Here is a 16,460-nt window from a genome sequence, read left to right as displayed (position 1 = left end):
TTGTTTTGCTATCACATGACTCTCTCTCTGGGAATGGCAAAGGCAAGATTATTAAAAGAAAAATACTTTGGCCCTGGCTGGCGTAGCTCAGTGGATTGAGAGCGGGCTGTGAACCAAAGTGTCGCAGGTTCAATTCCCAGTCAGGGTACATGCCTGAGTTGCAGGCCATAACCCCCAGCAACCGCACATTGATGTTTCTCTCTCTCTCTCTATCTCTCTCCCTTCCCTCTCTAAAAATAAATAAATAAAATCTTTTAAAAATAAGTAAATAAAAAGAATGCAAGGCTTTATTTTAAAAAAAAAGAATACTTTGAGTGGTGTCTTTCATTAGGATCCGTAATTTTTACAACGTTAGACAATGCACATTATTTAGTAAGACTCAGGATGGTGGGAGGACTGCCTTGTGAAACGGAAGGAGAACTGTGAAAGACCACTGCCTTCACCACGGGCATGTCCTCAAGCGGACTGGTGTTACGGAAGCGGACATACTGAAGGGCTTGGGACCTGGTGCTTTTGAAATGGTGGTTCTCCAACTTTTGGGTCTCGAATCAGGATCCGAATCGGGATCCCTTTACACTCGAAAATTTCTGAGACCCCCCCAAAGAGCTTTAGTTTAATGTAGGTTATCTCTATCGATATTTACCATGTTAAATGTTAATACTAGGAATTTTTTTAAAGTATTTATTCTATTTAAAAAAAACAAATACATTTACATATATGTGGAATATTTTTATGAAAAATAAGCATAGTTTTCCCAAAAAAAGTGAGCAAAGTGAGTCTTTTACCTTTCTGCAAATCTCATTAATGCCTGGCTTCATATAGGATAGCTGAATTATTCTGTTTCCACATTCAATATGTTGTGCTATGTTATTTTAAAGTATACAAAAACAGGTAGTTGGGAAAGGGAAGAGCACTTTAATAGGCTTTTATGATAAATGTGGATATGCTTTTTTGATATCACACCAAAAATCATAAAGTGGTAATTTCTTAAGGGTTAGCAGCAATGTGAAAACTGACATCCTATCACTGAACTTTTGGTATTTGGTTACATTAAAATCCACTGGAGTCTCTGGCACTCAGGGTGGATCTCTTGCCCTCGCATAGTTTTGCACACAGCAGGTATTAGTCACTTAGAATGTACCAGTTACTGAATGATGTGGGCCTTCCAATGTTAGCACATTTCATTCTACGATGTTTTACAGATTACACTGATTAACATCACCACCAATGACATCAGAAAAGTGATTAAGTATTGGGAAGCTGGCAAGCATGCATTGGCAGATTCAAGTTTTCTGAATGTCTGTTTTTCACTTGGAATCTCTGATCTTACCACTGACAACGATTACTGTCTGTTGTTTTCCTAGAAGGGACAGACTCATCTAGCTCATTTATGACGAAATGTCTGCTATCTACTCAGGTCTGAATAACCACATTCTTTGAAAGAAAAATGGTACTCCATGCTAGTTCTGCATGCAGCTCATCCAGCTGCACCAGCGATTTCCCCCGAGACAGCCACAGTGTTCCAGTCTGCAGCAGGAACGCTTTCTGCGACTTCCCACTTCATCACAGAGAAGATTTAAAATACATACTTCAAAGTCAGGGTTAACAGAATTAATAATTTTAATTGCTGCCCTGGCTGGTGTGGCTCAGTGGATCAAGTGCTGCCCTGAGAACCGAGGGGTCACTGGTCCGATTACCAGTCAGGGCCCATGCCTGGGTTGTAGGCCAGGTCCCCATTTGGGGGCGTGAGATAGGTAACCGATTGATGTGTCCCTCACACACTGTTTCTCTCCCTCTTCCTCTCTTTCTCCCTCCTTCACCACCTCTCTGGAAAGAGATGAATAAAATCTTTAATAATAATAATAATAATAGTTTTAATTGCTTTGTCAAGGGCATTCTTAGGTAAAACTCTTTTTTTTTTTTTTACTATATATGGTGACCTGGCTAGCTAGCTCAGTTGGTTGGAGGTTCATCCTGATACACCAAGGCTGCAGATTCAATCCCCAGTCAGGGCATGTGTAAGAGTCAACCAGTGAATGCATAAATAAGTGGAACAGCAAGTGATGTTTCTCTCTCTTCTCTCTCTCTCTCTCTCCTCCTTTTTTTCCCCCTCCTCACCCCGACCAAACTAATAAAGAAAAAAAGAAAAAAAATCTAACTGTATGTGGTGGTGGAGAATACACCTCCCAACCCAGTTTGGTGCCACTGACACTTCCACTGTGTTCTTGTACCTGGCACTTGGGGGATCTGGTGTAGACTTACATGAGGCCACATCGGAAGCCCTTCCATGACACTCAAGGCTGCCCAGGCTCTGCTCCCAGCCCTTGTACAGCCGTAACAACGCACCTGCCCATCATCAATGACTCTGGTTCTTCCTCCCTGTGTACAGGAAACTCCTAGAGGAGGGCGAGGGCTGTCGTGGTTATGCCTTAAGGCAACTGAATTATTCCATATATTAACTAATATGACTCACTCCCTTTTTTGAAATGTATTTCCCATTTTATTTCCTATAAAATCGTAAACTTTCAATGTTACGAAAACACAGTCCTCGATTTAATAGGGCGTATCTTGTGAATCCCAGTTTTGATCATCTATCCCTTCCTACCCACCTCCCACACTTACCAATTCAGAGTAAACTGGTAAATCTAAATCTGTAATCTGTATAAGAAAATCCCTAACTTGTAAGTACTTGATTTCCCACCCCAACCATAAACACTAATAAAAGCTCCTACTCACCAGAACTCCTATGACTGAATAGTACGCTTTGATTAGGGCAAGTTCTTGGGAAAAGAGAACAACCTGAGTCAGAGTAGGCTTTGCTGAGAGCCAAGGGCAGAGTTCGGCATCAGGCTGGTTAGAAGACCCGAATCAGCAATCAAATCCTGGGTCCTCAATTCTCAAAACATAGGTACTATCAGCTATCCTTATTTTACAAATGAGGAGACTCAGGCTTGGAAAGCAAAGTGTCTGAGGGAGCACAGCCCGGAAGGCCCAGGCCTTGTGAAAGGCCAGACAGAAAATGTTTAAGCTTTGCAGGCCATTCTGTCTCTGTTGCAACTATCAATTCTGCTGAAGTAGCGGGAAAGTTGCCATAGACAATATGTAAATGATTTAGCGTGGTGATGCTCCAATAAAGCTCTATTTATGGACACTGAAATTTGAATGTCAGGTAATTCTCACGAGTCATAAAACAGTATTCTTTTGGGTTTCTTTTGTCACCATTTAAAAATGGTTTTTACGTTCTTGGCTCAGGGGCTGTACAGAAACAGGCAGTGGGTGTGAACTGTCAGCAGCCACAGTGTCCCCACCCCTCTCCAGACCACCACCAGTCCTGCAACAGGGAGTGGGGGGCCAGTCCAGACCCCTGTCATAGGCCCTGGCTGGTGTAGCTCAGTGGATTGGGCATGAGCTGCAGACCAAAGGGTCATAGGTTTGATTCCCAGTCAGGGCACATGCCTGGGTTGAGGGCCAGGTTCCCTGTCAGAGAGCTTTCAAATGGAAACTGTCAATGTTTCTCCCCCTCCCTTTCCCTCTCTCTAAAAATAAATAAATAAAATCTTTAAAACGTATGTCTTCTGCTTAAAACCCACATTCATATACAAAGTGAAAGTCTTGACCATTTTCTCCTTTTAAAAAAAAAAACTACCCAAACTAATTGCTTTTACTTGGTTCATCCCTAAGACTATGCAAGATCTATTTTCCCCACCTTTGCTCCCAATTCCCTACCACTCTGTTTCCTTGCTCTTCCTCCAACAGATCAATGGCACACCCACCTCAGGGGGTCGTACTTACTGCATCCCTCCGGGTCCTTATTCAGACACCCATCACCTTCTCAAAGAGGCCTTTCCTGACCATGTTTTTACTTACTCTGTAAACCCCATATTCTGCTTTATTTCTTCATGGAACTTATCTCCATCTGTTTAGAATACATGGTTCTTGAGGGTAGGGGCTCTGTTTTCTTCACTGCCATGTCCCCAGCACCTAAAATAGTCTGGGATACTTAGTAGTTGCTCAATAAATGTTTGTCAAAATTAATGAGTAAGCGACTGGGAAGCCACAAAAACAATTTGCAATTGCCTTCTTAAAATATAACCTGCTCATAGGTTGAAGACAATTTATAAGCTGTCTCCTATCAAAAGAGAAAATGCTGCTGAATTTGCATGGGTCTTTCACACGTATAATTCAATAAAAAATATATACCGAGTGCCTACCCATGGGCAAGGTATTGAACAGTATGCTGTGAAGCACAAAATTTCTGTTCTCAAAGAACTTCCACACTAAAAGGAACCTAAGACATACTGACATGCAACCTCAAGAAAAGACAGCCCTGGCTGGTATGACTCAGTGGATTGAGCAGCAGGCCTGAAAAATGAAAGGTCGCTGGTTCAATTCCCAGTGGGAGCACATGCCTGGTTTGCAGGCCAGGTCCCCAGTGGGAGACTTGAGAAGAGCAGTCAATCGTTGTTTCTCTCCCTCTCTTTCTCCCTCCCCTCCCTTCTCTCTGGAAAAAAATATTTGTTTTTCAGGAAAATAAATAAAAATCTTTAAAAAGAAAAGATAGACCATGAGAAGGGGTCTAAGCAGGGAAAGATAAAGACCTAGGGAAGTTTAGTTTCTTGTCTTCATTCTCTCATTTGACCATCTGTGCGATAACCCCACTGAACAGGCCCAGAATAGGGCAAGTGAATGAACTAGCCAGGGTGGTCTCCTAACTTTGATTTCTGGGTTCTTTCCACCATAGCCTTTTCCTTTTGATATCTTTTTTGCCTCAATTACATACTTCCCTTTGCCAGTAAAGGCAAGAGTTGAGGAGTCCTTGCTATTCTCAAGCTAAGAAAATCATTAAATATATATAACCATTCCAAACACTCCAATGAGTTCACAAATGAATTAATTAATTCAAGCACAAATGTTTTGCCTGATTTATCTGTCTGGCCAAAACGCCCCAAGTCCCTTTCCTAGCCATTCAAGGGCTCCAGCTTTATAAACATTTCATACTCCTTCAAACACACCACCAAACCATAATGCTTAAAAAGGTATGGATGGTGATGGTTGTATAACTCTGACAACATACAGAAAGCCACTGAATATGCACTTTAAAAGGTCAGTTCCATGGGATGTGAGTTATATCTCAAAAAAGCTGTTATATTTTTTAAAAGGAGGTTGTTACCAAATGTTTGCTATTAAAATATTACTAATATGAGTATTCTATCCATTATTAATTGCATTACTATAATGGCTGTTATTAATGATGAGTGGTGCTGGACTCTTTTCATCCTGTTAGCCCGGCTGTTTTTCCCCTTTGGCATTTCTCGAACATACGTGCAGACATGCGCATCAATTTGGAAAGATCTATGAAAAAAATTGTGTCCTGCACCATGTTTGCATTTTGAAAAGCTAGAGTCAAACTAACCATTCCACAGCAGAGTGGAGCAAGGGTGTGGGTGTCAAATACCAGGTAGCCACTTACTCACTACGTGAGTTTGAATGTACTACTTACTTAACCCACCTAAGCTCAGTTATAAAACGGGAATAATAACAGTCCTACTTGATAGGATTGTTATGAGACTTAGATGACAAAATACACATAAAAACTGAACAAGCGACTAGCATATGTTAAGTATTTATTAAATATTAACTGGCAGAGCCAATACTATTATCGACTGGACGCTTGTTGAATGGACTGGGAGCCATCCCGATGATGGAACACCAGACAGATTTTTAAAGAAGCAGGGAGATTTACGCAAACTGATATGGAAAGGTTCCAAGATGTTAAGCTAAAAACCAAAATGCTAAACAAGATTATAGAAAGACCAAGTTATAAACTCTTTAAAATCTTTATAATGTGTACATATAATTATATATGCATGTATGTGTGAAAGTGCCTGCATGTTTTTACAGAGTATTTTTGGAAGAACACTCAGAAGCTGGGTGATGGGACTGAGGAGAAAGGGGCCTATTTATTCTTCACGTCATAACCCTTGGAGCCATACCTTTTTCCAGTGAGCGAAATTTTCATTTTTAAAAAAATTAAGAGAAAAACAGTAATGATGGCTTGTTTACTAAAAAGGAAAAAGAAAGCACCTTGATTAAAGAAAAGCTACTGACAAAAGAAAGTCTGCACTGAACTCTAAAACTGGCAGCAGACAGAAAAACCCTACACACATATTAAAAGAAACAGTCCACTGTGAAAGAACGGAATTTAACTGAAGTCTGGGTTATGTTCAATACTATCAGAGATCTATTAATTACTGGCTTCTGAAAATAGCCACCTTATCTACAAAGTAAAATCACTGAGACTTCCATCTTCAGATTCAAACACTGCCTTTTATTTTTAAAGTACTTAACAACCAACTGGATTTATATAATGCTGGCCTAGAAGGCAATAGAAAGAATACAATTGGTTTTTAAATTTCCATCACCTGGTGTTTCACTGTGATGGTTTCATTTTTTAAACTTGGACTTAAAATAACACTGTAAGAAATTTTCACATCTTTACATCTCAAAATCTCCCCACCACAACACAAAGCAATACAAATTAAAGATCAAAAGTCCCACATGAAGTAACTGTTAGAAATAATTTCTAAAAAAAACAGATTAAAATTACAGCAAGAACTGCATGCTACAGAGATTTAAAACTCAAATGAGAATGCTACTGCTGAGACTGACTGAAGAGACCAAAGTTCAGGGGCCAAAGAGCCCAAAAGTGATAAGGACAACTACTTCACATCTCACCCTCTTCCTCAAAGTTCTGGCTAGCAGAGGGCATTTTTTTTTTTTTATGAAACACTCAGCAATGCTGAGTAATTTTAAAAGATTGTATCTATATGTTCAAATACCCAAAGACCATTAATCTCCTCGGCAGTACTGAAATGATACTCAGATGTTACTAGAAGGTACACTGCCTGAAAAATCTTTAGTTTGTCTTGTCAATCAGATGTAGCGTTAAGAACATCATCAGTCTAAGATTAGTTATTAGGATTGTTCATTAAGGGAAGCTGTGAATGTCCTCACCAGAGATCTTTAACAGAAGGGATGGGCCGTCCTGGCTAGTGTGGCTCAGTGGATTGAACATGGGCTGCGAACCAAAGAGTCACCGGGTTGATTCCCAGTCAGAGCACATGCCTGGGTTGCAGGGTCAGGTCCCCAGTGGAGGCCAAGTGAGAGGCAACCGCACAATGATGTTTCTCTTTTCTCTCCCCCTCTTTCTCCCTCCCTTCCCCTCTCTAAAAATAAATAAAACCTTTAAAAAATAAAAAAAAGGATGGTCCTCATCATTAAGATAGCTTTGGTTGCACAAAAAAGGAAAATGGTACATGATCCCTTTTCCACTCACCCTCAGGAGATCCCACTTCCAGAACCTTCTCCACACAAGACCCCACCCAAATGGGAAGCAGGCCCTGTATAGAAAAGAAGTGGATTCCCAGCTCACTAGATGTGGGCCAAGGCAGTTAAGCGAAAGGGACCCCCAATGTCTGTGGGTCCTAACATTGCTTCACTCAATAAATGATACCTCACACACCATCCTAGCACTGGCAGATGAGTCATCATTAGTAAAATCCACATTTTGCCCAAGCCCAATCACTTCTCACCATCTTGACGGCTACTCCCCTAGATCAAGTTCCACATTCTCTCTAGTGCTAGGTCTTGTGGCCTCTGCTGTTGCCCTCTCAGCCCATTCTCTACCCAGCAGTCACTGGGGTTTTTAAAACACAGCAGATCATATCTTCCTTCTGCTTTAAAATCTTCCAAGGGCCTAGCTGTCACTCTTAGAATAATATCCAACCTCTTTCCCAGGGCACGCAGTCCCTGCCTGATGCTCTCCTGCCCTTGGACTAAATGCTAGCCCACGGGGAGGCCTCCCTTTTCTGTTCTGTAGACCAGCCAAGGCCATTGTCCCACTGCCTGTGCACTCGCTGTTCCCTCTGTCCAGAACACCCTTCCCTCCCTCTCCAAGGCCGGGTCTTTCTAATTGTTCACACCACCTCCTCATATCCTATACGAAGAAGCGCCCCGGCTGCATTCCAGACTCTGTGTTTCTTTTAATATCTGAAATTCTGATTTACTTGCTAACTTTGCTGTTTGTCCACCCTCTTGCTACCCCACTCGTCCACCAGCTCCATGAGACCCTGGTCTTATGTACCTCCACATCCACAGTGCCTGGCATGGTGATTGCCAGGAGTCAGACACTGGTTGACAAATGGTTAGAATTCACAATTATTCTTTAATCATGTACTTTTTCACAATAAATAGATATTAAAGGTACAGCTACTATGTCCTAGGATTTCTTTTAGTGGGGTCCTAAATTAGAGAACAAAATATTTGTAATTCATATCATAAACAAAGGGCTAATTTCTTAACATTTAAAAAAAATCTTCAAACTGGTCCTGGCTGGTGTGGCTCAATGGATTCAGTGCTACCTGTGAACCAAAGGGTCACCGGTTCCATTCCCAGTCAGGGCACATGCCTCGGTTTCAGGCCAGGTCCCCAGTAGGGGGCATGTGCGAGGCAGCCACAGACTGACTTTTTTCTCCCTCCTTTCCCTCTCTAAAAATAAATAAATAATTATTTTTTTAAAAGTCTTCAAACTGGTCTGGCTGGTGTGGCTCAGTGGATTGAACACTGGCCTGTGAACCAAAGGGTTGCTGGTTTGACTTCCAATCAGCACATGCCTGGGTTGCGGGCCAGGCCCCCAGTAAGGGGTGTATGAGAAGCAACCACGCAATGTTTCTCTCCCTCTTGTTTCTCCCTCCTTTCCCGTCTCAAAATAAATAAATAAAATCTTTAAAAAAAAGTTCAAACTACAAAAGTCATTGACAAAAATGAGCAAAAGGTAAAATAGCTCATCAAAAAGTAAGATAAAGAACTCCAAAGTATATGTTAAGATGAATAGTTTTATTCAAAATAAAAATAAATTAAAGCTACTAGATATCATTTTTCACCTTTCAGCATGATAAAGATATAAAGTACAATTAACATTTGTAGATTATGAAGAAACATGCTCTCTCATACATTGCTGGTGGGGGTGTAAACTGATATAACCTTTTTTGGAGAGTAATTTGGAATTATCTATAAAAATTAAAAGTACCCTGCCCTATGACTTAATTTTCAGGAATTTAGCTTATGGATATACTTTAATAAAAGCAAAATAACGCATATGCATAAGGATACTCATTAAAACATATCCTACAGATAAGAAACAATATAAATGTCCAGAAGTTATTCTATGCAAGGGAATATTATGCAGCTGTGTAAAAGAATCAAAAGCTCTTTATAGACCCATGTGGAACAATCTCCATGACATGTTGGTAAGTTAATAAATCAAGTTTCAGGACAGTATTATCACACTGTTTTTTGTTTTTGAAAATATGTATGGTATGCTTTGTAAATATATAAAGTGTCTTTGAAATGACAGAAAATACTATAACTTTGCTTACATCTAAGGAAAAGAACTGAATGATTGGATAATGGAGAAAGGCTTGCTTTTGTAGCTTTTGGACTTGAAACTATCATTTATATGATCATTAACCATCTAAAACAAATCAATTTGAAAGATCATATCCATACACAAAAGTTTTCAAATTACTGATTTAGAAACCTCTCTAGATTTCTTCCAAACTTCAGATTGTGCATCATTCCAGGTCAACAAAAAGGATAAGGATACTCTTATCCTTATTCCTTTTGCACAGTAAGTTTGTTCTTCTTAAATAATTATTTCTTGAGTCAATAGACATTTTTCTCGCTCTAGCACAGGGGCCTGTCCTCCTCAGCTGAGAGTTCTGCCACCTGAACACCACAGCCTTACCCACACAGCTCTTCAACCTCTGCAAGAGAAGATATATTCCTGGGAGATTATATTCTGAAATGTAAAATACACCGTAGATATTTATTGTGCCAGAATAATCATTTTTTTCTAGAAGATGCTATCATAATAAATAGTATAACAGAATTTAGCTGCCTTCTCGGGCTTTTCAACTCATCTAGTTTAGAAGCTAGGACGTGTTTATATGAAAAAATAATGACCATGCTAGGAAGGATATTACAGATGCCAAATAAGTATCACAAGTAAGCAATCCCTCAGGAAATTCAAGAGGAAACTCACATTTACTAGTGTAATCAGAAAAGGTTTCAAAAGAGAAACAGAATCTGAGTTGGGCCTGATGTACGATCTGTTTCAGTAGGCAAGGGAAGGCACAGAGGGATGGTGTGGCCCGTCTGGACAAACGAGCCTCCAGGTGGCGGAAGTGCTCCTAGCCCCTGGCGGTCTACTTATCAGTTCCCAAGCCTGCATGCTTCCAGTGCCCTGGATTAATTTTGATTCTTACTCATATCTCCCAGAGTTGTTATTTCTTCTCCATTCTCACCACCTCAGAGCAATCCAAGCTCTCATTCCCTCCTTATGGAGAGATCTCTAAACTCATCTTCCTGTTTCCAATCTCTCCCATCTCCAATCCACAGTGCACAACCCATGAATGACATTACTTTATATGTCACTCACCCCACTTTATACTCCACTCATCCCAAACCCACCGATGGCCAATTACAGCTTGCAAAGGCCCTTCATTCCAGGCCTTCTAACATTTTCTCTCCATCCACCTCTCATACGCCATCACCAGACTCACACCCACTCAATATAATATCCAGATATCAAGCCTATGACCATGCGATTTCTTTTACCTGGAAAAATTCTCCAGGTGGGGCACACGTGGTTGTACAGGTTGTGAACACTATAGTTTATATAAATGATACCCTCTGCCAGTGTACAACCTCTGTAATCTTCCAAAGATGGCTTGTTTCCATCCTCCTACACACCTTCAAGACCTTCTCAGAAAGCTCAACTCACATTGTTGATCAGTTATACATCTGATTTCTGCATCACCAAGTTGACACCTTTTCTTCACCAAAAAAAAAAACAACGGTACAATATTTGGCGCACCAACAGTGCCTTGAACACAGCAGATACTCAAAACATGCTTGCAAATTACAAAGGGCTAAGTTAAGAAAGGCAAACTTTGGCATCAAGAGCCTCGAAGGCCAAGAGAGAAGTTTTGACTTTACTTGGCAGGTAACAAGTATGATCAACGATCAAAATGATGTTTCAGAAATGCTAATTGCAGCAACCATAAGCAAGCAGGGGTTGAGAGATGAAACCAGAAGTGCCAGCTGAGGGGCCCTGGGGGGTGCGGGAGGCCTGCGGGGGGGTGGGAGGGGGGACTTCCTCTATAACGTGCAGCCTCCAAAGTCCTTCAGTCAGTCACCCTTCAATTTATCTGTTTGGGATAACAGACATTGATTTTCATATGCCATCAGAGTGAAGCTTAAAACTGGGCCATTAAGCCAAGAAAAGGACGCTTTTGCCTGAAATATCTGCGTATCTAGGAAACAGTTGTGACTTGAATAATTATATACATACATAAAACACATATACACAAATTAAGCATTACTCTTATCTTCTTCCTTCACTTCTTTTGCAGTCTTCCTCTTTTCCATCTGTCTCTCCCCTTTTTGGTTTCTCTCTCTCTCCCCCCTCCCTAAAATTATTATTCTTGTTTCCCATTTCTTTCCGAGTGCTATACATTAATGATCTCCAGACTGCCCTCCCCTCCTCCCCAACCCCCCCAATTTTATTCAGCTTATTTGACTGTTTTTGCTTATATACTGATTTAGCCAACTCCCTAAATATTTGTACTAGTAACTCAATTCTTCCACTTCCTTTCCTAATGTAGCCTCAACCTTCACTAACCTTAGAATTCTACAATTACTAGTGAATCATTCAAGGCCAATCATTTTCCTATAGTCCTCTAAGAGAATCAAGGGCACTTATGTATTTAGGTATATAAATTAATTTCATTGTACTGTTGTTGCAGTACCAAATAAGTAATTTTTATTGGTAATTTGAAAACTCAAAACTTTATACATTAAACAATATTAGTCTCCTAATGAATTTTCTTCCAAAGCACATATCTTGGAGCTCATGCCAAGACGTCCTATCAGTAGTGGACTCCACGGTACTAGGCAATTGCATTTACTTCTCATATTTATACAAAAATCTTTACTCTCCAAAGGAAGAATATCAAGTGGAGAAACCCACTGTAGTATCAAGGCAGGTAACACCATTAGAAACATATGCATGCTTATCAGGAAAAGATTACCTGGAGCAAGCTAAATTAAAAAAAAATGAATGAAGGGTAATCTTAACACAGTATCAAAGGTAAAACAAAATATGTAATTTTATATTTGTGCCCAAACAGGCTGTCTGCCTTGAAAGTCCAAATTTACCGAGGTAAAAATGATCTAAGGAAAGATTTAAATATTTTCTTTTCATCCTAAAGTGAAAAAAAATTAACTACTCAAATACTGTCCCTAGATTTAGGGCAGTTTAGATTTTTCTCTTCTACCAAGGTAATGTTTTTTTTCCCTCCCCACACTAAAGATCCTTCTGAATGCTACAGTGTGAATCTTTGGTACTAAACAGTGGGCAGGTGCTTTGCTAACCCCATACTTTGTAGGAAAGGATAGAATCGAGCACAGACACCTATTATCTAGAGTCTATCGTTAAGTTAATGCTCTATATAACAATTCCATTACAATACGTATTATACAGAGTGTATAGACTGTGTAAGCAGTGTATAGTACACCACATTCACAATAGAAAGACTTTGTCTTTTCAGAACCACCAAAAACTGGCAAATTATTCAAACTGCTCTTAGCTCAATTTTAGATTGTTGAATACTACCAATAAAAGTTAAGAAAAATCTAATTAACCGGTTGCTAAGTGCTCCAAAGTAAACTATTATCTGCCCTTCCCCATGCCCAGCGATTGGCCCACAAGAGAGGTGTTTTGTGTCTGGGCCAGAGCCGACTAGTGTCGGGGAAATAGGGGTGGGGAGTGAGCACCAACCGTCCCTTGCTGGCCGTGCCTGGGGCTTCGTGGACCCCAAACCCAGACTGACTCGGCCGCCCAGAGGCTTACAGGACAGAGACGGAACCGACGGACTGGACGAAAGGACGTGACAGGACGGACGCGACGGGCAAAGAAGCAGTGCGTCCTACCCGGAGGGTTCCCTCCCAGGGATGGCGGAGTACCTGCTCCGGTCATCCAGGCTGCGGTTGTCGGCTGCTGCGGCGCGCCAGTCTGGCAGTGTGCTAGCGCACAACACCACCATGGACACGATCACAAACACCACCGACACGCTGGCCAGGATCTGCGCGGCCAGCGACGACGTGGGCTCCTCGAAGGTGCGCCGCATGCGCTCCAACCAACGCCTGGTGGGGGCTGCCTCCGCACCGCCGGGTCGCGCCTCGTCGCGGCCCGGCTCGTCTGCGGAGTAGAAGGTGTAGGTGTCGGACATGCGGTCGTCGAGGCGGCGCTGGCAGCAGTACTCGAGGTGTGCGCCCTCCAGGCCCCAGTAGATCATCTCGTTGTAGAAGGAGAGCTCGCACATTCGCGGCGCGAAGCGCAGCTTGCCGTGGCCGCGCACGTAGAGTAGGATGAAGCCGAAGGCCTCCGAGTGCCGGTCGAAGAAGTACTCGTTGCGCTCGCGGTCGTAGTCGTCGCACACCTCGAGCACATCGCGCTCCGAGCGGCAGCCGTGCAGCCGGCTCACACGGCGCAGCGGGAAGTCCTTCAGCAGCTCCCGGGACAGGGAGTACCGGGCGCCGCCCACATTCAGTACCACCGAGGCCGCCCCGCTGCGCCCGAAGGTCATGGTTGACCGCCCCGAGGCCCTGCGGCCCCGAGGCCCGAAGGCGCCACGGCCCCCTAGCCCAGCAGGATCTGCCCGATGTTGGCCGATCCCGGAGCGCACCGTCGGGGCCCGCGGGCTGTCTGGCCCACTCTGCCTCCGAGCTCCGATTCTGCCCTTCTCTGGCCCGGGGATCCCTAGGCTCTAGCCTCCTCGGCAGCCCAGCGTCGCTCCTAGAGACACTTCCTCCGCGCGGCGGTACCTGCAGGTGTCCAGGGAGTCCCCTCCGGCGCCAGCTCTGCACCCCACTGGCGGAGACTGAGGCTGTCAGCGCCGCCGCCCCTTGCGCCCGCGGGGTGCCCCCTCCAAGGCCGGGCGCTGTTCCCTCTGAGGGGCGCGGGCGCCAAGAGAGGAAGCTGGTGCGGGATGGCTCCTGGTCCCCAGCTTTCCCTCCGGCCGCGGATGTGGCAACCGCCCCACCGCCGTCCAGAGGCAAGAAGCAAAGTGAGCGGTTTGGGAGGCTGCAAAGAGCCAGCTCGGAGAGGCGGGGGCGGGGCCTCCTCGCCTCCCGGCTCAGCTCGGCTCACCTCCCAACGCGCGCCGCCCTCCTCTTCCCGCCCGCACCTCTCGGGCTCGCTCTGGCTGGGATTCCCCGGCGCCCCGCCCTGGACCTCGGGCTCCCCGCCTCGTGATGCCGTCCTCCCCCTCCGCTCCCGCCGTGGCCGAAAGGGGTCCGCGGGGCGCGGAGGTTTGAAGCGGGGAACCCCGGGATTGCCGGGGGGAGCCTGCTCTAGCGTCCCGCCCCGGGCCATCAGGATGACCTGGGCAGCCCCCAAAGGGAGCTTTTAACAGCCCCCAAAGAGGCGACAATGTGGTGGGGAGGATTGAGGACTGGGGTGCAGGATTTGAGGGGCGGGGACAGAGGGCGTTTGGAGAGCTTTTTCCAGAAACTATTCAGAACCCAGCTCGGTTTCTGAGACCGCCCAAAGGATTTCTCAGAGAAGGCACCCCAGCAACTGCTTTTCGTGCCGACTTTGCTCTTCCTTTCCCGGCGCGGAGATAACGTACCGCGTGCTCCGAAGGCAGCCACACACCCCAGCACCCAACCTCAGGGCTAACCTCCCGAGGAGGAGAGCGGCACCAGCTCCCGCTTTCTGGGACACCGGTCCCAAGACGGAGCCTACGGGTAGTGCGCCTGGACCCTATCCTGACTTCTCTTCCAGAGTGGGGTAAAAGTCTGGGGAGCATCACCTTGCCACTAGCAAGAATTGCTCGTTGCCTTCGTCTGCATCCTCCTTTTCTTAAAGTCCTGATTGCCGCCGTGCGCCCCCAAGCTGGCTGCAGCACCGGTCCTCGGAGCTTTAAGAGCCCCTTAAGACTCCGCAGAGCGAACTGCCCTGCGCTCTCCTGTAGTCAATGCCCAGGCAGTGGGTTCCACTTGGCAGTTACATTTTAAAATGCTACTAGCAATTCACATATCTGACACCGGCAGCCAAGCCCGCGCAGAGGTGAAGCAGGTGAGTCTTAACGTAAAACTATGTTAAATCCAAAACAAATACTGGAAGAAAAAATAAGGGTGGAGATGGGTGGGATGTGGTCATCTGACCTGAGAGTAACCCGACTGGTTACTGAGAAAGGTTTTTTACTTTTCGTGATTTTGTAGGATTGTCTCGTGCCCACTAGAGGTCACCAAAAAGAGTCGGTTTGTCCTAGGTCTAGTATGGTTTCCTAGCGAAAAATCAAGACAGCTAAAAATTGGAGTGCTCTCTATCGCAATGTTAAAAAAAAGAAAGAAAGAAAACCACTGGATTTTTAAAAAATTTCTTGCTGTTTTAATTGAATTTATGTGGGTGAGATAGGTTAATAAAACCATACAGGTTTCAAGAGTACAACTCAGTAATATCATCTACACACTGCATCGCGTGCTCACCACCCAAAGTAAAGTCTCTTTCCAGCACCATTTATCCCCCATTTGCCCACCCCCACCCCACTTTCCCTCTGGCAATCACCGTACTATTGTCTGTGTCTGTATTTTTTTTCTTAATCTCTTCACCTTTTTCATCCAACCCCCCAACCTCCCCCACCTCTGACAACTGTCAGTCTCTTATATGCATCTATGATGACGTTTTGACTGGGTGGTTTCTTTCCTTTTTCTTTCCCCTTTTTTCCCCTAGTTTATTGGTGGGTGGTTTCTTAAAGAATGAAACCTGTAAGTTGTTTACCCCTAGATTTGTATAGTTTATCTTAGAAGCATTTAATGTGATTAAAAGCTTAAAAGCAGAAGTTTATTTGCTAAGTAGCTACTAAAACAGAAAAACAACCCTAAGGAAACAAGTTTCAAGGTAGAGTGAAGGAGGTGCTGGTCTTGAGCTGGCTGAAAGAAAGAGATTTCTGAGGAGGAGAATCTCAGATGTGAAGGATTAAAGTCTAAGGAAATCGAATGCATTCACTTGGCTGAAAGAATGGGGATCTCTATTGCAGAATTTAGATTTTATCCTAAAAGCAAAGGGATCCCAAATGATTTTAATAATAGAAATGGCTTGACGAAAGCTTTATTTCAGGAAGATTACTTTGCCTTTTGGGTTATTCTGAGAAGTCCATTTCTGCAACGCCAGAATGAGAATCCCACCCCCAAGTCTTTGTAGATGAGAAAAGAAACACTGAAACCAAGGGCTCAGCAGAGCTTGGAAATGGATTTGTTATAGGACATGAGGATGGAGAAAAGTTGGCAGATGTGAGCCGAGAGAAGAGCCTGGCTTCACACCAGCAAGAGCC

The 16,460-nt window shown here is 43.9% G+C and overlaps 1 protein-coding gene across 2 annotated transcripts in view; it reads right to left on the bottom strand.

The window, feature by feature from the left end:
• KCNG3 (potassium voltage-gated channel modifier subfamily G member 3) overlaps nt 1-14,148 on the bottom strand; it is a 30,242-nt gene extending 16,094 nt beyond the window's left edge. Inside the window, exon 1 of one of the 2 annotated variants that reach the window (XM_045828347.1) lies at nt 13,054-14,148. In XM_045828347.1, the coding sequence (XP_045684303.1) occupies nt 13,054-13,709 (656 nt within the window). In that variant the 5' untranslated portion in view covers nt 13,710-14,148. The remainder of the gene's footprint in view (nt 1-13,053) is intronic. The other variant, XM_045828348.1, reaches the window with a different exon arrangement.
• Nucleotides 14,149-16,460: the final 2,312 nt, after the last annotated feature.

Source organism: Phyllostomus hastatus, unplaced genomic scaffold (assembly GCF_019186645.2).
Source record: "Phyllostomus hastatus isolate PE091 unplaced genomic scaffold, TTU_PhHast_1.1 phas_scaffold_78, whole genome shotgun sequence".
NCBI classification, from domain to species: Eukaryota; Metazoa; Chordata; class Mammalia; order Chiroptera; family Phyllostomidae; genus Phyllostomus; species Phyllostomus hastatus.
Note: the sequence above shows the minus strand (reverse complement) of the source record. Positions and strands in the feature narration are given on the sequence as shown.